Source organism: Zalophus californianus, chromosome 7, assembly GCF_009762305.2.
Source record: "Zalophus californianus isolate mZalCal1 chromosome 7, mZalCal1.pri.v2, whole genome shotgun sequence".
Taxonomy (NCBI): domain Eukaryota; kingdom Metazoa; phylum Chordata; class Mammalia; order Carnivora; family Otariidae; genus Zalophus; species Zalophus californianus.
In genome coordinates, this window is record NC_045601.1 from 50,855,192 (window position 1) to 50,882,326 (window position 27,135).

The 27,135-nt window shown below is 40.3% G+C and overlaps 1 protein-coding gene and 1 long non-coding RNA gene across 4 annotated transcripts in view; one reads left to right on the plus strand and one right to left on the minus strand.

The window, feature by feature from the left end:
- The window catches only part of CDK19 (cyclin dependent kinase 19), a 165,986-nt gene extending 141,231 nt beyond the window's left edge, over window positions 1–24,755 (plus strand). For both annotated transcript variants that reach the window (XM_027602644.2, XM_027602645.2), the window contains 8 exons: window positions 4,457–4,588; window positions 8,906–9,049; window positions 9,216–9,285; window positions 13,771–13,843; window positions 14,245–14,342; window positions 15,039–15,117; window positions 16,000–16,266; window positions 20,376–24,755. In XM_027602644.2, coding sequence (XP_027458445.1) covers window positions 4,457–4,588; window positions 8,906–9,049; window positions 9,216–9,285; window positions 13,771–13,843; window positions 14,245–14,342; window positions 15,039–15,117; window positions 16,000–16,266; window positions 20,376–20,507 — 995 coding nt within the window. In that variant the 3' untranslated portion in view covers window positions 20,508–24,755. The remainder of the gene's footprint in view (window positions 1–4,456; window positions 4,589–8,905; window positions 9,050–9,215; window positions 9,286–13,770; window positions 13,844–14,244; window positions 14,343–15,038; window positions 15,118–15,999; window positions 16,267–20,375) is intronic.
- LOC113927062 lies at window positions 15,405–20,502 on the minus strand. 2 transcript variants are annotated; one of them, XR_003521494.1, is made up of 4 exons: window positions 20,400–20,502; window positions 18,849–19,073; window positions 18,494–18,560; window positions 15,405–15,916 (listed from the first exon to the last, which is right to left on the minus strand). It is a non-coding gene; the product is annotated as an uncharacterized LOC113927062 (long non-coding RNA). The 2 variants fall into 2 exon arrangements; XR_003521493.1 differs by lacking the exon at window positions 20,400–20,502 and adding an exon at window positions 20,241–20,349.
- Window positions 24,756–27,135: the final 2,380 nt, after the last annotated feature.

Below are 27,135 nucleotides of genomic sequence, written 5' to 3' on the forward strand. Positions count from 1 at the left end.
AGTTTACTGAGATTCAGAGCCCTAAAAAAATATTGTTGATGGTTTCTAAGAACCAGGTAGCTGCATTCCTTGCTTCCCTCTTCCCACCCCCTTTCCAACACTCCTCACTTGCTCCTGTTTTACGCTCACACATTTTCTTGTAGGCAGTTGAGGTCCTACCTTTTGCTAGACATTGGTGACAGGGAAATGGTAGTGACGGGTAGCCCTCCCTGTGAGGGACAGTGACAGAGACAGTTCAGTGTCCCAGTGGTAAATGCCATCACACATTTCCTCACTTCCTTTACTCGAGCACCATGCCCGGTGGGATGTGAGCAAGGAGGCTTTAGAGAGGTTGCAACTTACGCAGCTGCTCCGAGGGAGGACTTGAGTTCCCCGTCCGGAGTCTCTTTCCCTACAAGTGTTGCTGCCCAGCCATATCAAAGCCGTCTGCTGTACCCTCACCGACCACTTTCTGTCAGCACAGCGCTGCCTTTGAGAGGGTCTACGACCAAGAGTGACTCTCCCCTCCTGAGTCCAGTCTGGTGCCCGTCCCACCCCCAGCTTCTAAATATCTTCCTGCTGGGAGGGGAAGAATGAAGGGGGGGAAATCGGAGTGGGAGATGAATCATGAGAGACTATGGACTCTGAGAAACAAACTGAGGGTTCTAGAGGGGAGGGGGGTCAGGGGATGGGTTAGCCCGGTGATGGGTATATTAAAGAGGGCACATACTGCATGGAGCGCTGGGTGTTATATGCAAACAATGAAACATGGAACACTACATCAAAAACTAATGATGTACTGTATGGTGACTAACATAACAATAAAAAATTAAAAAAACACAGAAAAACAAAAAATAAATATCTTCCTGCTGTACTTAAGCTCTCACACTGCTGTGTCTCCACTCTCCGCTTCCCGGGTTTCTCCTCTTCACCTTTCAACATTCATAACCCTCTTCCGAATTCTAGAATAAATCTTCTCATATCCATTGTGTTTTCTTTACCATGTGTTCATCTCCCCCCCCCTTGTTCCTCTACTTCTAGAACACACAGTGTTCACCCACGGGTTCCACCCACCCTCATTTGTTAGAATCTGTCCTCTAATTCCATCCCTCTATGGAAATTGCTCTCCCAACAGTCAGTCACCTATGACCTCCGTCTCAGCAGAGCCAGTGGCCCATAGTTAGTCACCGTTTTCCTTTATTGCCTTAGTCATTCCTTCCTCTGACCAGTCTGACTTCAGGACTGTCTTTTCCCTTATATGGCATCACAGAATTCTATTTTTCTATTTACCACTTTTGCTCTTTCTTCTGCATTTTATTCATTATTGGCTTTTACTCCTATTAGCCTTTTGTTTCAAGATCTCCTAGGCACTGGCTTGGGGCATGGCCTCCCTCTATAATTCTTTCTTTCTTTCTTTTTTTTTAAAGATTGTATTGATTTATTTGACAGAGAGAGACACAGCGAGAGAGGGAACACAAGCAGGGGGAGTGGGAGAGGGAGAAGCAGACTTCCCACTGAGCAGGGAGCCTGATGCAGGGCTCGATCCCAGGACCCTGGGATCATGACCTTAGCCGAAGGCAGACGCTTAACGACTGACCCACCCAGGCGCCCCTCTATAATTTTTCCTTTAAGGAACTGATAAGTCGTGGCCTTAAAATCATGGATTCTATAAAAATCATATTACGATCTGAATCTCAGATTCTCTTTTCTCACCCTAGCTGAAATCTTTACTTTTATTTGTTGCTGGCAACCTCTCCTCCATTGTTTCAAACCAAATCCCTCATCACCATCCCATGCTCTCCCTTGTTTGTACCAGTCATCACGTTTATCCTGGTCACCCACACTTACTTTCTTCTCACCACTCCCAGATATCTCTAGTACCCTCAGCATAAATTCTGTATTCCGGCCAGGCCCGTTCGTTGCCCTCCTGTTAAGAGTTTTAGGATTGGGGGACCAGCCTCCTGAATAAAACTCAAATTCCTTTCCAATGGGGGGAAAAAAAGTTTTAGGATTGTAATTCTATCCAAGATTAGGGGCAAAATCAGGGTTAAAATAAGCAATAAGCAATACCAATAGTCTAGTGAAACAATCTAGTTTTTAAAATTGCTTTTGAATTTTGTTTTAATAGCACATCACTTTTTAAAAATTAGTAATGCTTGGATGCCTATGCTTAACACTTTAATACAGTCCTTTTTTGAGTGAAAAGAAAAGCGCAAATGGAAAATGCATCGTGACTTTGCTGCACCTGAGCCTCCTCCCCCGCCCCAGCAGCCTAAAGACTTCAGGCCTTCCCTGAAGTGCTTGCTTGTCCCATTTACTGTTCACAGTGATTCACCCTTCAGAACTACAGCTCAAGTCCCATGTTCAATTTAGTTCAGTGCTACAGAGGTTTACCAAACACTGTTCCAGTTAAAGCCAGGAAGGAGACATAAGCCCTCCCCTCAAAGGACGTCGAGTCTAGTAGAAGCCACTGGCAACTCTCCTTTAGCCTTACAGCCCAGCCCTTACCCTTTTTTGTTTTTATCTACTTCGTGTATTTTGTCACCTCCCCTTTGTGTAAGTTCCTTGGTGGTAGACACTGCCTTTTTCTGCTTGTCTCTGTCCTTTGATACTATCTAATTAGCACTCCCACCAGGATTTTATTACTGCAGTCCATTGAATCGAACAATTTCACTCATATCTAATTTTAGGAAAACAACTGTTAGTAATTAAGCTAGTTACCTTACGTCTGAAGTACTGATTATTTGAGGAAGGATTTGAAACTCCTTTAAAATTCAAACAATAGACAGGAATTATTTTTAAGAATGTTTATTGTTTCCTTTGGACTTGATTTTGACTTGATGTCATCTGACAGTGAATAGATGAGGCTTATATAAAACTAAGAAGGTAGAGAATAAGGGGAGAAATACTGGCTTTAGCTTTTACTTAAAAATAACATGCTTTTCAATGGGTGAAACAGCATTGCATCATATTACTTTGCCTTTTACTCATCATATTACTTAACAATCAGCATCTATTAAATACATAAAACAGTGCTTTGAAGTAGGCATAGTATTGGTAGAATGATTTTGAATGTTTTTGTTTGCTCTAGGGAAATTTAGTTAAGAAAGAGTAAGCATACACAGGCTTCCTTGGATAGCTTTATTTTTTATGACCTGTGTTCTCCAAAGCATTCTCAGAAAATCTTGTAAATTATTCAAGCTCCAAAGAAACAAAAATCGCTGTAAATTAAAATTTTAATGTATATTATATCATAGCATATTAATTTTAGATTAAATAATTCTCTAGAGTTGAAACCTTAGTTACTATTACATAATGTACATTATCCCTTATACAATCAAAATATACTGTGTATATCATATATTTCAAGTTATAGAGGGTTTTCATTCTCGCGATTTTATCTTTGTGACATGGGAGTATCTCTATTGGATGTTAGATCAATGATTCAGAATATAGCTGCTAAATTATAACATGATTTGTTTGAATACTGGCATTTTTCCTTCCTATCCCTATGACCTTGGGCAAGTCATTTAGCTGCCATGGGCTTTAGATTCTTCATCTCAGAGGTGGGGAACAAAATACTTACTAAACCAGCATTCATATGAGGATTAGATGAAATGATAGATGATATATGTGAAAATCATCTGTAAACTCTAAAGTGCTTGATAGATAAAAGGCATTTGTTATTTATGAAATCTTAAGAAAATTAGATAGTCTCCGGGAACTTATTATAGTAATAACTATTCTTTTTACTACTCGCATACACCTCTAAGATTTAAATCACTTAGCTTTGGTATAGACCTTTGTTAAATCATGAAATATAACAAATTATAATAAATAATCTCTTACATGTCCTTGGAAGCATGTTTATGATGTGCTGGTAATTATACAACAGTGACTCTCTGGGGTGACAAAGCTCCAATTTGTAGCATTTGCTGTTTATCATGATGCAGATATTCCCTAATCATAGCCAATTTCAAGTCATCAACATGACATCACTGAACCCAGAATTGGGAAGAAATGTGTACAGATTGGCTCTCATGTGTCCATGAGCCAAGTTCAGCTCACACCAAAGTAAGATGTATCAGTTTTTAGATGCATAGGCATACAGAGGCCATAATTAATCATGGAAACTTTTAGACTATTCAATTTTGTACACATTTAAGATTATTACAATGTTTCTGAAAGCCAGGGGTCGGAAGTCAGACCTGGATTCTAATTATGACCTGTGTTTACTAGCTCTATGACCTTGGGCAAGTCAATATCTTTAAGCCTCAGTTTCTTTATCAGTAAAATAGGCACAGTAATAATATCTACCTCAGAAGGGGGAATCTGGTGCCTGGTGCAGACCCCTGGTTGAAAAGGGAGGAAAAGGATTGCTTTATAAGGCTAGTGGCTATTGTCATCAACCTTGCATGGTTCTAGTAGCATGCCAAACTGAGCTATATATTAATTTATTTCATTTTTTTTTTTTTAGCTGACATGGGTTTTGCCAGATTATTCAATTCTCCTCTAAAGCCACTGGCAGATTTGGATCCAGTAGTTGTGACTTTTTGGTATCGGGCTCCCGAACTTCTGCTTGGTGCAAGGCATTATACAAAGGCCATTGGTAAGTTAGTCTAAAATGATTTACTGTCATAGCATCGAATTATCATAAATACCAAATGGTATAATAATAATGAAGCTGCTTTGTAAAAACCACTTTTATATCTCTTTGTAAAAGTCCTATTGTCTTCTATATTCCTAGATATTATATTCTGGTAGATCAGGATTTTTCACTTTATAGGATAATATGGTTTTTTAAAAAGAAGAAAGCATTTTCTTTTAGGGAATCGAGTTATCAGATCCCGTTGAGTTGCTATGGAAATGATAATGTGCAAATTTTATTTTGCACTTACCTACCATCAATCAGAAGACCTGGAGAGAGGTTTAGAATTGTTTTTTCCACAAAAAGAACAACAGAAAGCAGGCAGAGTGTGGTGTGGAAGAGAGCCCCTTCTATCTGGGGAAAAGTCGGTCAGTCAGTCCTTTCCTCTACCAGAAATAATGTGACTACTTTCTGTCTCCTGCCATTACTGTTATCAGGATGGCGGTTTCTCCATCACAGTAGGAAATAGGGCCTGGGTGGATTAGCTGTTCCAAACACACCCTCTGCAGGATTTCAAGTCTGCTCCCGAACGGAGACAGCAGAGACTTTGCTACCTGATCACTCCAGTGTCCACGGAGGGCCCAGCTATGAATTGGGGCGGTCAGGAAGAGAGAGCTCTCCTCAAACCATGAGATTTCTTTAACTGAGGTAAAAAGGATAGAGAAGGGTAGATAGCCCTGTCACTGTGATGAGCTAGTTCTCTAAGGTACCGAAATCTGCCAGGTGTATTTCTTGAAATTTTCCTTTTGTTGAATTTTCCATTTACTGGTATTAGACTAATATCGTTGTTTTTTTTTTTTTTTTTTTTTTACTACATTTAGCTGCTTTGGTTAAGTTCTATTGAATAAAGGCACTACAAGTATAAAATTATTAAAAATAGATGAGCACAAGACTTTCTCTGTTAAATTTATTAAAAAAACCTGATGGCATGCAAAGAACTACAAAGGTAGTTCCTACGTTCGAAAAGATTAGACCACTAATTAACCTATTTGTGGGTAAAAGGAGAAAAAAAGATTAAACCATAGTGATGTCCTCGTTCATCAGGAGATCTGATTTCTGCAAAACTCTGACACCTAGCATACATTTATACTTTGTCCAAGGATTGAGATGCCAGGACAGTGCTGGAATCTTGTAATACTTTATAAGTATTGCTGAAAGATTTTGTTAAATTCGTGAAGAAGCCTATGAGTGTTTGACAGTAGGGCAGTGGGAGACCGACCCTCGACCCTTCTGCTAGCAGCTGAGCCCAGAGTAAGGCCCCATTCAGAGGCTGCCAAGGCCAGGCTACTGGCATCAGGCCAGACCATGGCAGCTGTGTGGAGGCGGCAGAAAGGAGACTACACAAGCAGACGGAAGGAATGGAGTGCTCTCAGAATGAGGGGTTAAAATCAGAGCCTGACCCTACTTACATTCCAGTGAGTGATTTTTACTGAGGAGCTGTATCTTTGCAACTTCTAGAATTGTCTGTTTGTTCTATTAGATCTCTCAGTTGAGAACAGTAAAGTCTCTTAGACAGTGTCAGAGGACACCAGGGGATAGGAAGAGACTGAAAATGCACCAGAGAAAGGGTCTGTTAGCTGGGAAGTAACAGGCGGTGACTCAGAGCAGAATTGATGACGAGATAACCCCCCCCACAGGATAGCGAATAGAGGATGTGGTAACAGTAGAAATCCACATGCGCTGGGCTCCTACCAAGCTCCATACAGTCTATATCTAGAAGGGAGGTGTCCAGTAAGAAAAGGCACATTCAGCCAAAACCTTCCGTTGAACTAAATGACTCCCTACCAAAGTCTGTCCCACTCTCAGAGATTCTTACAGAGCAAATCCATGGTAGTAAGTCCCATTTTTGATATGTGCTATTTATATGATTCTGTGTATATGGTCCACACACTTTGACAGCCCAGACTTTGAGAAGCGCAGTTCTGTGATTGTTTCCTGATTAACTATTCTACTATTGAAATAAAACTAGATGTTTTTGGGGGAAATAAAGATAACTGGGTATGAATTGGAAATCAACTATGTTTCCTATTGCCTCAGGGCAAGGACAACTGAAATTGAATTTAAACCAGTTTGCAACTTACAGATAAAGATAAAAATATAATCACTAATTTCCAATTTTAGTCAAGTTGCAATTATCCATTCTGGATAGAGATTAGGAAAAAAGACACAGAAAAAGAATCCCCAAATCAGTTATTTTTAGGCTTCAGATATATTCATAGCAAACATTATAAATAAAATACGTACACATTCACTCGTTCTTACTCTCCTCCATACCTGGTTCATGTCAGAAATGAGTATTATTTCTATTCAGAGCATATAAAAGAAGAGTTTGATGATTTGGTGTCAGTGAAGTTTTATGGAGTAACAGTTAGAGGGGGAGAGGAGTGACAGCGTTTGTGTGTGTGTGTGTGTGTGTGTGTGTGTGTGTGTATGTGTGTGTGTAGAGGGAGGGAGGGAGAAATAAGTCATTGACAGAGGAATGAGAGCTGAGAAATAGTATAGATACAAGAGCCAGATGACCCTTTAAAATTAGAGGCTAATATGAGGCAAGAAACCGCAGAACTTAACATTACCTGCTACACTGAGGTTCCTTCTCTTAGCGGTTCTCAGGGGAATCTAGATCCTGCCTTCTGTCCTTTAAATGGAAGGCAAACCAGGAACTGGCATGACCAGGAACATGCAGTACCAGCCCCAGTTGACTGCATAGTAGAGGCAGCCAGCAGGAAGAGAGATGGGACTGTGTCAGAGGCAAGAGTGACAACAACATGATGCGGGAGAGAGAAAAGAATTTAAAAGTAGACACTGAAGAGTATTATTACTCTATTCTTTCATGATGGATGTTTATGATGACCCTTCTGAGTCATTAAGAAAGATTATATTTTATAGCCTCTTAAGATGGCAGGTAATGGTGTAATAAAAAATGATTATTGAAGGGATATGTTTCCATTATCCAGAAGACTACATTATGTGAAAGGAAGCCACTCCTGAATGGAGTCAGCTATGTAAGATATTACTCTATGTTTTTTTTTTTTCATTTGTCAGTTTGTTTTATGAAATAGCATACCAGTGTCAATTCTAGCTAGTGGATATAATTAGACTTTTTTCTTATTTAGCTTGTCTACAGAATGTGATTCCCACATTTAGTAGGCTACTAAACACTGCTTTTCTATACTATACTGTGGTCTGTGCATTATTTTTTTTTCTTTAGATTTTTATTTATTTATTTGACAGAGAGAGAGATAGTGAGAGCAGGAACACAAGCAGGGGGAGTGGAAGAGGGAGAAGCAGGCTCCCCGCCGAGCAGGGAGCCCGCCGTGGGGCTCAGTCCCAGGACCCCGGGATCATGACCTCAGCCGAAGGCAGACGCTTAACAACTGAGCCACCCAGGCGCCCCCAGTGCATTATTTTTTTTTAAACTATTAAATAGCATTTATTTAAGGGGGCAAGTGTGAATATATATCTTACAAAAATTAATTCACCTGTACATTTGTCAAAACGTGAATATAATATTATAGTCAGAATTGAAATTACAGTTTTTCAACGTGTAAAATCCAAATAGAATAATCTATAACTGGTGATTTAAAATAGTTAATAAAACTTTAACTTTTAACTTTGTCTTGGAGTGTTGGAGGGTTGGAGCAGCTTAATCCAAGTGAACATATTCAAATAACAACGAGCTCTACGGGTGTCATGCTGTACCTGTAGATACTTGTATTTATCAGCTTCTAGACCTTACAATTTGTTGAAAAAATGGAAGTTGGTAGTCTTGCATGCAAAAGTTGAGTTTTTCCAAATCATTTTATGTGGTCTATACTGTCTATACTCACAAATCAGAAATTATGCTCTATCATTATGCATTTGATTGCTTTAAAGGAGTGTATCCCTATTACCTGATGATGGTATTGTTTTAGTCTATCAGGTCATGAGTGTTTAACCCTGCATTAGATTATAATTGAATGCTTCAGTGACTACATTATTAATAGTGGTTAGAAAGGCTTTTGCCTAAATGTAAATTCATTGCTTGCTAAATTGAGTTTCCCAACTGTATCTTCATTAGGAAATTTATAAGTAAATGTTTTTTATTTGGCATTTAATCTGTTATGTGATGATACGACTATTGCATGTCATATATATATATATTTTCTTAATATAGTTGTCAGACTTTGTATATTCCATCACTGAAAAGTAATTTTATGTGTAGGTTGTGATTATACGCAGGAATTATAACCCAAGAACTATAATAAATGTGTATTAAAACTTGTTTTTCTTCCTTCATAGATATATGGGCAATAGGTTGCATATTCGCTGAATTGTTGACTTCAGAACCTATTTTTCACTGTCGTCAGGAAGATATAAAAACAAGCAATCCCTTTCATCATGATCAACTAGATCGGATATTTAGTGTCATGGGGTTTCCTGCAGGTAATTTATTTTTCTTTCCAGAATAATATTGGAGTCATATTTCAAAATACTTCCTTTTCAAAAGCATATTTTGAGTATTTTATGTATATTTTTAAGCTAACATAAGTAGATTTTTTTATATAAGTAACCTTATTTTCTATAACAATATTCGATATTTTTTTGTAAGATAAAGATTGGGAAGATATTAGAAAGATGCCAGAATACCCCACACTTCAGAAAGACTTTAGAAGAACAACGTAAGTAATTTCATATTAAATATAAGTAGTAACTTCAATGGGAATATTTAAATTAACCCTTTTAAAAGCCAGATATAGATTAGTATTTAAACCAGAAATTTAGATTTTAATATATTAATTATGCTTCTGACTTAAAGACGATATCCCAGATGTTGGTAACATACATGTGAGGCTTAGGCTGTAGTATTTTACAAACTTTTAAGAATTTTAAGGGTCAATATAGTGTTTGAACGTCTCTCCTATTTTAGCATGATGAGGGCTGAGTTCAAGGCCGCGACTGTGATTTTATCTTTATCTGAATAATGACTAGTGACCGAAATGCTGGGTTAGGCAACCAGGAAGGATAGCAGAAGGGTGAATGCATGGCCCAGAAGCTGAGTAAACCACACTGGTGGTACACTGAACAGAAATGAAAGAATAAAGGTGACAGCGTGAGAGGAGTTTGTTATAAATGCACACGCCTAGAGGAAAAAAGGCAAAAGAGGTTCTCTTTCGGGCAACTTAACAGGAAACTTTCAGGACAGGATGGCTTGTAGGAACAAAAGCAGACATGATAAAGAGAAGTAGGAAATGGCACTCAGTCATTCTTGGCCCCTCTTGTACACAGTCCCTGGTGGAGTGTTTTTCTTCTGTCTCCTAAAGATAACACTCATATTGCTCCAGGTTCTGTCTTGGGCTCTCTTCTCACTCTGGACATTTTCCCTGGGCAGTTTCTCTGATTTTATTGGCGACAATTTACCAGTGATTATGCTGATAACTCCCAGTTTATGCATCCGAGTAGGATCTCTTTTCCAAGTTTCAGACCCACTTGTCTAATTGCCTTATGGAATCCCAACCTGAATGTTCCATAAATACTTCCAGTTTCATGTCCAAAATTGAACTCATCATCTACCCTCCCACACTCTCCTCCCGCTGTATTTCCTATCTTAGGAAATGACTCCATGATTCACCCAGTTGTTCAAGCCCAAGACCTGAGATATCCCTGATCCTTCTCTTATCCCATTCTCTCCCATTTTACCTTGTGGGGTCCAAACAGTTAGTAAGTCTAGTCAGTTCTTTGTATTTCTCTCCATCTACTCTGCCACTTTTACAATCCAGACCACCATCTCTCACTTAGGATCCTGCAGTGGCCTTCCAAGTGGTGTTTCTACCTCCAGTCTTTATTCCAGCTCACTGTCTATACTGCAATCATTGCCAAAAGCAAATTGGATCATGTTGGTTTCCTAGTTGCTCTTAAATCACCACTGCTCTCAATTCTTTAGGATGGCTTATAGAGCTTTGGCTTATACATCAACAAATTCATCTACTAAGCCACTGTCCGCTTTGTATTCTATAGTCTGGACATCATGAATTTCTTTAAGAATCTGAAAAACCCAGAGCTTTTTTTGACCTCTGGGTTTTTATATATGCTGTTCCTTCAGTCTAGGATGAACTTTCCTCCCAGTCATTTTAACTCTTCAGATTAACTCCTATTTTTCCTTTCTGCTTATCCTTTAGGTCTTGGCTTAGGCATCACTTGCCTGCGGAGGTCTCCCTTGACCTTCTAGGTCTGAGTTAGGTCCTCCCCCTCGGTTCTCGCGTAGCATCCTTGCTGCTTCTCTCCGCACTGATGACTTTGCACTACAGTTTGCTTTTGAATGCTTATCTGCCTTTCCCTCTAGATAGTATGGGTTATATCTACTCTCTACACCATTATATGTATCCCCAGGGCCTGGTACATAGTACATGCTCATTAGGTACTTGTCAAATGGGTATTAATGAAAGTGGTACAAGTAATTGAAGCTAATAGTGTAAAAGATAGAGAAAATTAATGTAAGCACTTAACATTTATCTTAGTGTTTAAAGACCAAAGGAAAATTTTCACATAAAATGATACTGTTTACAGTAACCAGAAATGAAAGGAGAGAAGTTTTAGAAGATAAAAGAAATTCAGTTGGAAAAGTAATAGGAAAAGCTCAGTGATAAGAGCCCATATGTCTTATGGAAATGGTTATACCCCTGTGAAAGCAGGCTACTGATACATAAGATGAAAGGACTGTATTAAAAATTAGCTAAATCTAATGGAGTACATACAAGTCACTAACGTAAAATATAATTAAAAATTTCAGAAAACATGATTTGAAATGACGTAAAAGGCAAAATAACTTGCTTTCATTGTATCAGATGAAAAGGACCAAAAAAATTACTCTTTAGTGAATTGGGAAGGATAGTGAATAGAAGTTTCTGTAATCTTCCCAGAGCTCTTATTAGCTCAGTAGAAGGCAAGGTGAAAGTAGAATTGAAAGGAAGTCTCTAACTTGACTTTAAAATTGAATGTTCCAATAAGCATGGTCCGATATTATGATAGAAATAAATAACCTAGAATCTGGAGTTAACCCAAGAAATCAGTTGATTTAACATGAAGACCAAAGACATATATGTAGACAAACTCCATTTCTATATAAACTTTAAAATTTCTTCCCATTAACAAACTTAGTGGCTACCTTGCTAATAAAAATGTTCCTGGTATTGGAAAAGATGTAAAAAAAATTTTTTTCTTTAAGGTTTTATTTTTAAGCAATCTCTATACCCATCTGTGGAGCTTGAACTTAATAACCCTGAGATCAAAAGTCACGTGCTCTACCGACTGAGCCAGCCAGGCTCTCTGAGGAAATTTTAAATGAATACACATGTTAAAGATTTTTAAAATGAACATATCTAGGGTTGGCAAGGGTACGATAAAATGGGCACTCTCCCTTGTATGCGACTGCTGAGCACAATGTTTCTCAAACTTTAATGTACATACAAATCACCTGGAGACCTCGTTAAAAGTGGAGGCTCTCGGGGGCCCATACTGCTGAGCTGAGGGCCAGCTTTTTGTAGCAAGGTTCTAGAGCACATAAAAATGGCTTTGAAATGTACATATCCTTTGACCTAATAAATCCAAAAATTTATCCTATGGAAGCAATCAGAGCAGCCACAAATGGCTTGCTACGTCCTTACTATGTGTCAGACGTGGTGCTAAGCCCTGACCCACATTTTCTCATATGGTCCTCACAACAACTCTGTAAAATAGGTATGATTATAATCCTCAGTTTCCAGAGGAGGAACCTAAGGCTTTCATAGGGGTTAACAAACTACCCAAGATCACACAGCTGGTAAATGCCAGGAGTCAGGGTCTAGAAGGGGTCCCTAATTCTCACCTGCTGTGCAGCATTGTCTCCCTACCGTGCGGATCAGATTAACCTACAAGGACCCATATTTCTTAACTATGGTGAAACAAACAACATCAGTAACAGTAGGAATATACAACCACTGCAAATTAGTAGTTTAGGTAGCGTTAGACAAGGAAAAATGTTTATGAAACATTATTATTATTAAGTGAAAAGAGGTAGGACAGTTTGTATAGTATGATCCCAATTTTATAAAAACAAAACAAAAACCCCTCTGTGTTCGTATCATACATAGATACATAGCAAAAATGCCAAAGGAAAAAGCAAAATCTCAACAGTGTTTGGGTGCTTTGTTTTTTTTTTAATCACTGAATGGCTGGACTCTGAGTGATTTCAGTTTTCTTCTCTATACTTTTCTGTATTTTCTAAATTTTCTACCATAAACATATATATTACTTATTTTTTGGCCTTTTTAATGTGAAATGTTTCATATACAGGAAAGAACATACAATGAAAACACGATACATAGTCTTTTTAGAATAATAAAACGAATACTCCTCTACTCACCCCTCAACATAAGAAATAGAACATTACTAAGATTACTGAAGTGCTCTGTGTACCCTGCCTTCCTGTTCATGTCCCTCCCAATGGGTCAACATGGTTCTGAATTTGTATTTATCATTCCACATTTTTTATTCTGGTTTTGCTACAGATGTATGTATCTCTAAGTGGATTATTGTTTCAGTTTAATATGTCTTTGAACTTTTTATAAATTATAGTCTGCTTTTATTTGCTTTTATTCCCCACTCAACCTCTGTATTTATTTTTACTATTGTGTAACTTTCCATTCTGTGAATATATAACAATGTAGCCATTCTTTAACTGTTAGACATTTGTGTTGCTTACAGTTTTTTTCACTACAGAAATGCTGCTAAGAACATTCTTGTTCAGGTATCCTGTGATATACATGCACAAAGGAATCTCTTAGAGTACCTACCTAGGAAAGGAATTGCTAGATTTTAGGTTGTTCACATTTTCAACTCTAATGGTTAATGTATAATTGTCTTCCAAAGCTGTTGTAACAATAGAAACTCTTGCGCAGGGTGTTTTAACAGTTCCTCCTTCTTCACACATTTGCCAGTATTCGGTTATGTGTTCTTTTATTAAGCAGAAAAAACAATGGCCTAAACATGTATCTTATAGGAAAATCAATCTGGGAGCTTTCCATTAAAAAATACAGATTGTGTAAACTGTACTTCAGTGAGAAACATTTTATGGGAAAAAAAGTGTGTGAGTGTTCCCAGTGATGTGTGATTGTCATGTCCTCTTGCAGGTACGCCAACAGTAGCCTCATAAAGTACATGGAGAAACACAAGGTCAAACCTGACAGCAAAGTGTTCCTCCTGGTAGGTGCCTCTCCCAGACGGGGACGTCGGATCTGTGGCACAGGCCACCTTGTCCCGTTCACCGTGGAATTGCCCTGGCTATTCCTCCTCTTCAGAAAGAAAAGAAATTGGTGGATGCTGAGGCAAAATGAAATATTTTTTCTTTTGAGATGTCACCCTTGACTTCTAGACTTAATTTTTTCCAATGATTTATCAGCAGGGAAAAAAAGTTACACTTTTAAAGGGCTTTCACGCTAATGATTTCTGCCAATTTCACATCAATGTGTGTAGTGTACTAATAGCATGGTGAGCTCTACAAAATGACATTGATACTAATCCTGCTAGACATTTATACAAAAGTCAAAACATTGATTTATAAGCAATCTTTCCATGTGCTATCAGTTTCTCATGTGTTACTCTAGCTTCAGAAACTCCTTACTATGGATCCAACCAAGAGAATTACCTCGGAGCAGGCTCTGCAGGATCCCTATTTTCAGGAGGACCCCTTGCCAACATTAGAGTATGTATCCTACATTTTCTGTATCCTTTGCTCCAGGTTGAAGGTGTCAGATGGTGGCTGAAAGTAAGAGAAGCACTTTACTGCAGTGTTACTGAAGTTCTCCATTAATACTCCCTTGGAGAAAAAGTACTCAAGAAATGGCCTGTATTGTGAAACAGGCAAAGCTATAGTGAGGTGTGAATGAAACAAGTATTTTAGGAATGACCGTTATTCAGTACTACAGAAAAAAACTAAAGCTGAGAACAGGTGGGACTTTTAGATCAGTCAGCCAGATGAGTTTATACAATTAGCATAAAACTTAGACAACAAATTTTTTTTTTTTTTTTTTTTTTGGATAGGGAGAGAGGAGGGTGAGGGGCAGAGGGAGAGAGAGAATGTTAAGTAGGCTCCATGCCCAGCATTGTCGGAACCCAATGCAGGGCTCAATCTCCTGTCCCTGAGGTCATGACCCGAGCCGAAATGAACAGTTGGATGCTTAACTGACTGCACCACCCAGGCGTACCACAAATTCTTTTCTTATTTGCTTGAAGTAAGTTGTCTTGGGAGGCATCCAGCAAATATTAGCTATAGATGAAGAGTGGGAAATATGTTAAGAAAAAAAAGTGGAATTTTAAGTTAACATTTAAGGTCAATGATATTGTAGATTTTAGGTCATGATGTATATTCTTTTTTTTTTTTTTTTTTATAATTTTGTAGTGTGTTTGCTGGCTGCCAGATTCCATACCCCAAACGAGAATTCCTTAATGAAGATGAACCTGAAGAGAAAGGTGACAAGGTATAAGCTACACGGTACACTTCACTTCCAGAGAGTAAGGGAGGCGAAAAGAGAATTTAGGGAAGTATAATTTACTGATTCCTACGTATTTAACTGCCTTTAATTATGTATTGACGTGACTGCAGATGTACTTTGCAATTTGAAATATAATAAGTTTACAGAAAAATGAACTTCTGATTTCTTTTAGAGCCCATTTTATTCCAGGATTCTTTTTTTTTTTTAAGATTTTATTTATTTATTTATTTATTTGAGAGAGAAACAGCATGAGAGGGGAGAGGGTCAGAGGGAGAAGTAGGCTCCCCGCTGAGCTGGGAGCCCAATGTGGGACTCGATTCCAGGACTCCGGGATCATGACCTGAGCCGAAGACAGATGCTTGACGACTGAGCCACCCAGGCGCCCCATTCCAGGATTCTTAATTGTTGCATTTTGTTTGTTCGGTGTCAACACCATCACTTTATAGCAGACTGCTTTCAAAGCATCTTTCTCTTCTTTGCTTGTAATTGGATATATCAGGCCCTGCCAGTATCCCTCTACTTTTCCAAACTCATGATGGAGACCAGTACTGCTGGGTCCATGCGTGCAGAACTACTTCCTGGGTGCCGCATGCTCTCCAGTGGGGTGTCTGCGACTGGGGTGGAGGATGACTGCGCAATCTTAAATGAATCTCAGAGAATGAAACCTGTTCAGGACTCAGTACCCTGACCTTTGGGGGTGCTGTAGTCACTGCCGTGTCCCACCTAGGTCGCTCTCCAGCTTGGTCGCAGTCACGTGTGCATATCCAGTAATCGAAGTAATGTTCTGTTACAAAGGAAAAGAAAAAGAAAGCACTGGCCTGTTAATGTAGTTTCATACCGAGTTTGCCTTTTTCTTTTTCTTCCAAGAATCAGCAGCAGCAGCAGAACCAACATCAGCAGCCCACAGCGCCCCCGCAGCAGGCGGCGGCCCCCGCGCAGGCTCCCCCGCCGCAGCAGAACAGCACCCAGACCAACGGGACTGCCGGCGGGACGGGGGCCGGCGCCGGGGCTGCGGGGGCCGGCCTGCAGCACAGTCAGGACTCGGGCCTCAATCAGGTGCCTCCGAACAAGAAGCCCCGCCTGGGGCCCTCGGGCGCAAACTCGGGCGGGCCTGTTATGCCGTCAGATTATCAGGTACGCCCTCGCTTTTGTTCTTGCTAGCGGCCATACGTTTTATGAAATGGGAAGTAGGATTTTTTTTTTTTTTTTTAAAGAATGAAAGAGCGAGAGCTAGAACAGGAGCAGCGGGGAGGGGCAGAGGGAGCAGAAGAAGCAGACGCCAGGCTGAGCGGGGAGCCCCACTAGGGGCTCGATCCCAGGAACCCAGAATCGTGACCTGAGCTGAAGGCTGACGCTCAACCGACTGAGCCACCCAGGCGCCCCAGAAATCAATTTTATAATAGAGCCTTTTAGACTTAAGTAGTACTTGACTCTGAAGTTTGTACAAATGGTACAATCCTATTTCTAGGTCATTATATGAAAATGAAGGTTTTGGTCATATTTCATGTAATTGCAAAACATTTCATTTCTTGACTTGTTTTTCCGGACTTCCTGAGGAGGGAAGGTGAGGCAGGCATCTCCCTCCTCAAAGAAGATTTCTCATATTACCCTTCCAGCTGCCTGTCAGCTTTGGGTCAGAAAAAGATAACAGATAAGCAACTGAAAGAGAGCGGAGCCGCAGCTTATTTTGGACAAAATAAGCTGCATACTTGAGAAAGATTTGCTGTCACCCAGAGGAAATAGTCAGTAGCCATGTAAACATAGAAAGGGAATAAGCTTGAGACTTTTCAGAAATCACCGTTAAATCTCACTGGAAGTATTTGTGAGACTAGAAAATACTTTTTATTATTAAGATAAAAAAAAACCCTACAATTGTGTGGTATCTGTCTAAATGTGGTGTCTCTCTTGATGGGCTGGGGGCTCCCCGAGTGTGGGGCGGGGATGGGCGGAAGCTGGTGCTCCAGGCCATGAAAGGGTAACAAAGGAGATAGAAGTTCACTGAATACGGTGCAAGAGAGCGGCGGGCAGGACCGCGGAGGAGAGGCCGTGTGCCAGGAGGCTGTGGGCGGGGGCTGTAGTTAAAGCGGGAAGGTGAGGAGGTATGATGACTACGGAATTCTCCCTTTTTTGGTGACTGTGCCTGGTTGTAAGTAGCCCGTTGGTCAGCTAGGGCCTATGGATATCTTGAGGTGGGTCCCCTGAGGGGGCTGTGTTCAGCAGCCAGGGGGTAGCTGTGGGCCCTTTTGCCTTGATCAAGTTTCATTGCTCAAGCCTATTGTCTACAAGCGGCCTCTGCAGGTTGTACTACTAATTTGGGAAACTAAAGGGAAAAAAAGTCTAAGGATTGTTAGTATTTGGGGAGAGAGAGGTAAAAATACCTGTGAAAACCATAGGGAATACTGCAAACAAAACCCCACAAAACCCTCATTTTCTTTCTTTCTTCCTTTTTTTTAAACCCTCATTTTCAAGGAAAGTAACCAGCTAAGATCTAAGAAAGGGGGGGAACACCCTTAAAACTTGTAGATATAGATCTTCAGGGTGCTGGTGGAAGAGGAGCAAGACGATGGAGATAATAGAAAACAAAACCACAGGCAAGGGAGTCATAAACTCACTGATGAGGAACGGGAATCAAGAGAAACATTAACGAGAAAGACATAATAAGTAGCTGCCTCAACTGGCTTTACATTTTGAATATATCTGCAGACGAATGTGTTTTCACACAACCTCTTCTCTGAAAACTTCCTTTAGAAGAGTCCCTGCAAGCAGAGGAGTACACAGTAGCACTTCCACTGGTTCTGCTGGCTAAAAAACAAAATTCCACAGAGTAAATTTGAAGATCGAATTGGCTTTTTTAAATGATCTGTGAATTGGGCAGCATCCCATCTAGCAAGCAGAGGGGAGCTCCCAGGAGTTGTGCAAAATGGAAGGTTTTTATAGGAAGGAGGGCAGGGCAAGAAAGTTATTAGCAAAAGAGAAGAAAAGATCATTCCTGGCTGGGTCACTTTCCCTTAGGGGGAAAGAGCAGGGGTCTGATTGTGCGTATTACCTCATCTTCCTTTGGGGGAATGGAAAGGGCCCAGGTGGCAGACTCTTTGGCAACCGTCAGAAAATTTCCTGACTGACCTGGTAAACTACATTTCTGGGGAAAGTTGAAACTGCAGTTAGATTAGGTATTAAGCTCTGGTTTGGTGACTTGGCCTAAGTGACACCATTTGGTGCCTGTGGTTTTCTTCTCTAAACTAAATAACAAATAATAAAATTCAAATAATGTTCAGCGTATCTATGGAATGGGTAGATATTTCAGCTACTTAGTTGTAGAGATCAGTATGATGTGGGGGTGGGAGAACCCCATCGCACCTACCTGCGACTCACATTTCAACATGTTTGTTCTTTGTCTAGTCTGGAGGAACTTTCATGCTGAATTTAATCTGCAAAAGTAAAATAATCATAGCCAGTGTAACAGTTGTAGGTCATGTGAGTGGCAAGAATATGTTTTTCATAATTAACTTAAAAATAAAACATGTGAATTTGGAAGCCTGAAAGGCTTCTTACACTAACACATCTAGTGTCATGAGCACGCCATGAAGGCACAAACACAGTTGCGTCTTGCCACAGTGTTGGCTTTATTCAGTCATAAAGCAAGATTAACATTATAAAGCAGGTGCAGGGTTCCAAACTCAGTGACTTTTCACCACATGATTAACTTGGCTCCTTACCTGGCACACAGAGCAGAACACAGCCAAGTCACCAACAAACGAGGTAGCATAAGGGGTAGGAAGTTATCGAACCAAATGAGAAGTCAGTCTGTGGGCGCAGAGCTGAGATAAGGCCTCGGTCTGGTCCCGGTCAGTTCTCGGCACTTTGTGCTTCGGATGTTCAAGCAGCGAAGGGTCTCAGTTCTGTTCAGAGATCAGTCGGGCAGAGCCTTCGGCTACAGGTGCCTTTTTGAAGTGGTCGGACATAGAAGGGTCAGTGTCTGAGGAGTGGGACAATTTGCTGCAAAAATTCTCCCTTTTTAAAGGGATTTAATCAGTCTTGGGCCCCTGCCAACCCCCTCTCTGTCTGCTGATAATCAGTTCTGAGGTGTCATCCACTGGTGCTGGTCTCGGCAATATCTGGGAGTTACAGTCCCCTTAGCTGCTGTGTCATTGCTCGACACAGGCCCCTGCTTGACACGAGTGACTCCATCTTACTCTCTGCAACTAGCCAGAGTTCTGTAATGGGGAAGGAACTAAGCAGAGCTGTTTTTCACTGAGACTATCTTATGGCCCTGCTGTCTTAGACCAGATGTTGCAAGTTTGGTTTGGCAGCCTTTGCACACTGAGTCGGGGGCACCCTGCTGATTTGTCCTTCCTTAAACCCCCGGTGCCACCTCAAGGTCATTTACATTTTTTACTCCAAGTAATGGTTTTATTAGTAAGATCTTTCCCACTTTGCTCACGGGAAAAACCAGCCTTCCAAGCTTAGCCAAAGACACTGGTTCCAGCTATGCTTATCTCTAACGAGGCACCATGTTCTTATTCTATAGATGATTTTTTGAACATATTTTTAATATTTGCCCCATATTTGTACCATGAAGATGAATGTTTCATTTAAGGTAATAAAAAAAAAAACATTGAACTGAAATACATTTGCCTGTGCTTTCTCTTGAGGGCATTTTCATGTATAAACATTTTTTTTCATTCTAAATGTTACCTGAGGTTTATACAACGCACTTACTGCCCCCTCACCCTGCCCACCCTGCCTTGCTTTGTCGTGTGGGAGCCTCCACCTCTGAAAATTCTCTTCTCTAGAAATGACTTCTTAATCATCGCTTTGTTATTTATAATGAGGAAATTAACAGCACATCCGTATACATTATGAATACCACTAATTCAGTGCCAAATTGAGCATTCTTTTTTGCAAATCTCAGTTACACAAAGAACAACTAAGCAGAGTTAGTCAGTATCAAGAGCAGGGGGCCAGCCTACATTTCCCTTCTGCCTTTCTTTGCCGCTGCGGCTTATGCCCCCAAAGAAATCCAGCCAAACTTCATGCCTGCCAAAACATGTTGTCACAGTGGTGGCAGGCCGTGGTTCCAAGTACGCAAAATGTATTAACGAGCTTACATCAGCTGTCCGCTACCGTCACTCTGAACCAGGAGCCTCTGAAAATGGTTCCTGCGCCCCGTCCTGTCGTGATGAACACCCTCAGCCGTTCTCTCCCTCCCCCAGTGATTCCCTTTCGCCCTTTCCTTCCCCCAGCACTCCAGTTCGCGCCTGAATTACCAAAGCAGTGTTCAGGGATCCTCTCAGTCCCAGAGCACACTCGGCTACTCGTCCTCCTCCCAGCAGAGCGCACAGTACCACCCGTCTCACCAGGGCCACCGCTACTGACCGCCGCAGCCCAGAGCACAGACTCCAGCAATATGATGTCCGCATTGAAAAGAACCAAAAAATGCAAACAATGATGCCGTTTAAAACTCATCCACTTAGGAGGAAGACTCCATCCTGAGCATTTTGCAGGACTGACTGATGTCTCTTCTTTATGGGCCTAAAGAAGATTTTTGTGAAGTTTCCCCAACACCCTTTCCCTGCATGTGTTCCATTGTGACTTTGATCCAGAGTCTGATCTAATCCCAGCACTTAACTTCTGTAACCTTCAGCATTTTTTGGAAGGATTTCCTGGTGCACCTTTCTCATGCTGTAGCAATCACTATGGTTTATCTTTTCAAAGCTCTTTTAATAGGATTTTAATGTTTTAGACACAGGACTCCAGTGGTGTATAGTTTTATACTTCATGAACTGATCTAGCAACACAGGTAAAAATGCACCTTTTAAAGCACTACGTTGTTTTCACAGAATATGACTGTTTTGCTCATGGAAGTCTTAAGCAGAAATTGTTACTGTCCCAAAGTACTTTACTATTACGTTTTTATTTATCTAGTTTCAGGGAAGGTCTAAAAAAAGACAAATGGTGGGACAGAGGGAACTTACAACCAAAAACAGCCTAGATCTTTGCAGTTACTCTGCTTTATGCTACGGAGAACCGAAGTATGTGCCAGTTTTTATATGATCAGTCATTCACATGGAACGTAGTTCCCAGAATCACCTTGCTCTGAAGAGTATTCAGTACTTAGGAATTCTCGTTTTAACCTTCGTGTAGCTAAGTCTACCTTAAAAAGGGTTTCAAGAGCTTTGATGAACTGCAGCCCTCTGGTGCCCCACACCAGAAAGCAGAAGAGAGTATTAACTGCACTAGGGTTTCTTTAAGGAGTAATGTTGATCAAAGGATGTGTTACTTACCTTTGAAGGAAAAGCTTTTAGTGTGTATTGTATATAAAGTTGGCTTCTCTAAAGAACTGTTGGTTTCTTCACGTTGGGGTTAGCTTGAGTAACTTTCTTACATAATCAAGAGTACTCAAATAGAAGCCTGCAAATTAATTTGGAAATTAATCTGCTTTTAAAATAAAGAGCAGCATTCTGCATTCATATTTGCATTAGACATAGAGTGACTATTTTTAAAGCATGTTAAAAATTTAGGTTTTATTCATGTTTCAAGTATGTATTATGTATGCATAATTTTGCTGTTGTTACTGAAACTTAGTTCTATCAAGAATCTTTTCATTGCACTGAATGCTTTCTTTGCCCCTAGGAGAAAAGTTAATAATTGTGCCTAAAAAACTATGGGCAGGTAGTATACACGACTATACTAGATAAAGTGCATATTTGCATTTCCACGATCTATGAATTAGAGGCTGAGTTCTTTCTTAGCCGGTGAAAGGAGCCCCTCACTCCCCAGAATCACAGGAAATGTAAAGACTTAGACCTCCCATTGTAGTGTAAGGGCAAGAAATTTGTGTTCTTCTGAATGCTGCCAGCAGCACCAGCCTTGTTTTAAATGTTTTCTTGAGCTAGAAGAAATAGCTGATTGTTGTATATGCAAGTTATATGCATTTTTTTAAAACTATTCTTTGTGAACTTATCTACCTGGTTATGATACTCTGGGTCCATACACAAGCAAAATAAGATTTTAGACAGAAGCCAGTATACATTTTGCACTATTAATGTGATACTGTAGCCAGCAAGGACCTTACTGATCTCAGCATAATAATGCTTATTAATAATAAAAGCTATATAGTGACACTCATGAACATCGAAGATGAAACAGTCGGCATTGCTCCATTGGAAGGAATTTCTGATCGTCTCAATGGTAATTCACCCCTTCCGTTTTTTTTTTTTTTAATGGGAAATTAATAGCCCTTTGCATAACGTAGCTACCTGTATAAAGTTCTATCCTGTGCCCTGAAGCCTCACTGTCCGGAGTTATGGGTCATCAGATGCTCCCTGCACCCTCACCACGTGCCCAGTGCCAGGCTGGCCGGAAGACTCAAAGGGCAAGACACACTTCCTGTCCTTAAGGAGCTTAGGATCCATTCCATTGACCGTAAGTTCTCCTGGGATGAGAGGAGTGGCTTATAAGAGTATGAAGGTCCTTTTGTTTACTTCTAAACTCACTTGGATAGACTTACTATTCCAAATTCTGCCGTGTGAGAAACAGTGTTATCCAGAGGTTTCTATCTACCTTAGAGAAAGCCAGTGATTAACTATCACAACAGGCATTAGTGTGGATCTGAAATGTTCACAGCAGCCTTCAGCAACAGTTGGGTGACCCTGATAAGCAGAACGCACTCCTTAAGTGGTTGTGGGAAATTACAATGAAAACAGAAGCTCTGTTGCTGCCCTTGGGGGGCACTTACATTTAATAAAAGGGAAGCTCACCTACGTGCATAGACCAAAATACCATGCCCCTGAATACTTTATAAGCAACTTTGATACGCTATTTTTGTGATATGTGCTTATATAATCACAGAACTACCCTGCTTTCCTTGCAGATAGCTAATGTTATTGGCAGAACTGATAGAGAAACCATGAGGGGATTTCATCCGTTTTTCCTAGTCCACAGTGTTCTCCAGGATACAGCCAGATATCCCCATTATTCTGGTCACTGTGCTGGTACTGGCCCTTTTCTTCTTGTTCTTGCCTCGGAGTTGGGGATGCCCAGTTGGGCCCAGCACCCTTGAAATAATTTTGGCTCATGATTCCCTTTTCCCTGTGAAGGGGAACAAAGCCTTTAACCTTCTTTTGGACCCTAAACTGTGGGACCTTGAGGGAGATCTGTGAAGCTTTTTGAGGTTAAACTTTACCTTTGTGGTCCCCAGATGACCTCATTCCTCTCTGAAAACATATTACTGTCTTGTTCCCTGAGAATGCAGGAAGGGCCCCCACCCCCCTCAGCCCATGAGAACACCCAAACCAAGGGAGGTTATTTGAAAGGAAGGAAGGAATACAAGTGAATGTTCTCTACCCTCCATATTACAAATCAGTTTTTGAATTAGCTTTCTGGTGAGGTGTGTGTTTGGGAAAAGGGATTCTAGAGTTTCAGGGGAGCTGAGCTCAAGGGGAAGGTAGCCTGGTGGCAGGGCTGTTACTATGAGGCTGAAGCAATCCTTGTGATAAAAGTAGATCGTGTAGTAACTTATGAAAACCAAGGGCATGTATATTTTTATATCTGTGTGGTTTTAAAACTTTAGTACTTAGAACTTTGGCCTTCTGCACTACTCTTTCACTCTTCTAAACCTAATTTACATTGAAGAATGGAAAGGGACGACGTTTACCTACATGTTCACTGCCTCACTCCTGGTGAAGCAACTGCTGGGTGTATACCTCTGAAATGATGCTGTTTTCTCTGCTCAAGGGAAAAGGAAACATCGTCGGACAGTAAGATTTGCAGCTTAATCTGCTTTGAATAAAATGATGTGGCAGAAACTATACAATGAAGGAAGAATTCTATGAAAATTGCAAATCCTGAACTCTCTGGTGATATCTTTCTAGGGAGTGGAGAAAGGCAATAAAATAGCAGTTAACCTAAAGGAGGCTCGAAGGATTCAAGTATAAGTAATATTTTATATCAAACATAGCAGTTTAGGCCCCCATCATCTTCAAGAGTAGTCACAGATATCATATAAAGCAATGTTCATTGTTTTAGGATTTTTAAAAAAATGTGTTGTACCTAAGGCCATACCTACTCTTCTATGCTATCACTGCAAAGGAGTGATATGTATGTATTATATGAAAAAAACCCTTAATGCACTGTTATCTCCTAAATATTTAGTAAATTAATACTATTTAATTTTTTTAAAGATTTGTCTGTGTAGACACTAAAAGTATTACACAAAATCTGGACTGAAGATGTCCTTTTTAACAACAATTTAAAGTACTTTTTATATATGTTATGTAGTATATCCTTTCTAAACTGCCTAGTTTGTAATTCCCATAATTCCTGTTTGTGGAGTGTACCTGTCTTTGTCTCTTCTTTCAGCCATTTTCTGCACGCACCCCTCTTTCTATGATGATAGAGATGACCGTGTATGCTTCCCACACTCTGGCGCAAGGTGTGCGCTCAGAGCCGGCTGCCCCTCAGCAAGGCACGCTCCGTGGGGGGTAGGAGAGCAGCCACTTTGGAGCCTGAGTGTTTCCCCGCCTTTGAGTTGTCCTGACATTCTTCTTGAAGTGACTGTTAAAACTAAAATAAATTACATTGCATTTATTTTATATTCTTGGTTGTAATAAAATTTAATTGACTTTGTTTCTCTGTGGATTTTTTTAAGTCTAGAAAAACTCCTGTTAAAGTTTTAGTGTCAAAATTTTACCTGCATGCCTAGAAGCTTTTCAGATGACACTTGTCCTGCAGGGATGCAAAGTCTCCCTGCGAGTTGCAATATGCTGTTTTATTCAGGATGCTTCTGATGTCACAAAACCACAGACAGCGCTGCTTACATATACCTCGGAGGCAAAATGACAGTTTTAAAAACGTTTCTCGGGAAAACATCCTTTCTATAAGAAAATGAAGATTAGAATGATATTTTAGAAAAAAACAAATAGGCAGCATTTTGTGGGTAGAGTGGCATTGGGTTCTTCTCCTTTTACCTGGCTGTCCGTTAATAACTTACTTGATGAACCTAATGTGGTTACCCCAATGGTCAAGGCCATCATGGAGTGAACTGAAGAATGTTTAAGTGGCACAAACACAAAACTTCCATTTCTATTTAAAATAGATACTGCGCACGTCCAGTTGCTTCACAGCTTGGCATGGACTGTATGTATATTCAATACGGTGCTATTTGGAGGGTAGAGCCTCCCTTGGAAAACTATTCTTTGACCATAGCTGCTTTTCTGACCAGCCACCTGGATAAGAGAATGTGGAAGACGGTACAAACCTCTTACTGCTCCTGGGAAAAACACTTTGAAAGGATGGGTCCATGTCCTTGGCCGACTGTAAGTTCTTTGGGGACAGCCCCCGGGTTTTATTCCTCCTGCATTCCCAGCACCTGTCATGATACCCAACACAGAACAGGCAATTAATAGAGCAAGTCATTAGCATCATTTTTTTTAACCTTGGCATAGAATTCCTGGATCATATTAAATGGTGGGCATTTTAAAACCTCAAATAGCATCATTTTATCTTGCAGGCAGTGCAAAGCCAGCTTGGACCAGCGAAACACAAGCCTAACAGGAACATTTGTTCATTTGTTTTAAATGAGAGAATATAATATAAGGGAAAGGGATGAAAATACTGACTTAAAACATTAAGATGTATTAAGTACATTCTGCTTTTTCAGGCTTTTTCTGCTGCTTAGATTTTTTCAGAAAGTACTGCTGAATTTTTTCACATAAAGGTGCTATTATGAACTGAATGTTGTGTCCCTTCAAAATTCTTATGTTGAAGCCCTTATCCCCAGTGTGGCTGTATTTGGAGATAAGGCCTTTATCAAAGTAATTATAGTTAAATGAAGTCATAAGGATAAGACTGTGATGTGGGGGGGAGGATAGAACCTTGATATAGTCATACTAATTTCCTTGCAAGAAGAGAGACCAGAGAGCTCTCTTCCCTCTCCTTTTTACCTTGCGCCCCCCTCCCCCACTTTCCTCTCTCCCCACAGCCTTTTCTCCCTACCATGTGAGGACACAGCAAGAGGGCTGTCACTGGCAAGCCAGGAAGACAGCCTTCACCAGAAGCCAAACCCTGCCAGACCTTGATCTCAGACTTCCCAGCCTCCAGAACTGTGAGCAAATGAATTTCTGTTGTTGAGGTCACCCAGTCTGTGGTATTTTGTCATAGCAACTCATGCAGACTAATACAGATTTTGGTACCAAGAAATGGGGTACCAAGAAATACAGATTTGGTACCAAGAAATACCACCCAGTCTGTGGTATTTTGTCATAGCAACTCATGCAGACTAATACAGATTTTGGTACCAAGAAATGGGGTACCAAGAAATGGGGTAACAAGTACCTAAGTGTGGCATCAGCTTTGGAACTGTGGGTGGGGGGGAGGCTGGAGGAGTCCCAGGTGCATGCTAGAAATGAGAAATTTTAGAGGCAATTTGGCTGAGCTTAGAAAGAAGAGGAGAGCTGGAGAGAAAGCTTCCATCTTCTTAGAGAACACATCAATAATCATGAACAGAATGATGGTAGAAATATATGGACATAAAGGCCATTCTGGTGAAGTCTCAGATGGAAATGAAGAACAGGTAATTGGAAACTGGAGAAAAGGCAATTCTTGTTACAAAGTTGCAAAGAACATGGCTGAATTGTTCTCTAGTGTTTAATGGAAGGTAGAAATTTTGAGGGGTGAAATTTCATTTTGTAATTATCTGTATATAGAAATACAATTGTTTTTTGCATATTGCCTTTATATCCTGCAACATTGCCAAATTCACTGTTCTAATATGAGAGGTTTCCCCTAGATTTTCTACATACACAATCATGTCATCTGTGAATAAAGACAGTTTTACTTCCTCCTTTCCGATTTAAATAACTTTTTATTTTTCTTGCCTAAATGCATGGGATAGCAGATCCAATACAATGTTGAATGGAACTGGTATGAGTGAACACCTTATAACGTTCTCAGTCTTAGAAAGTATTCTATATTTCACCTATAGGTATGATGTTAGATGAACGT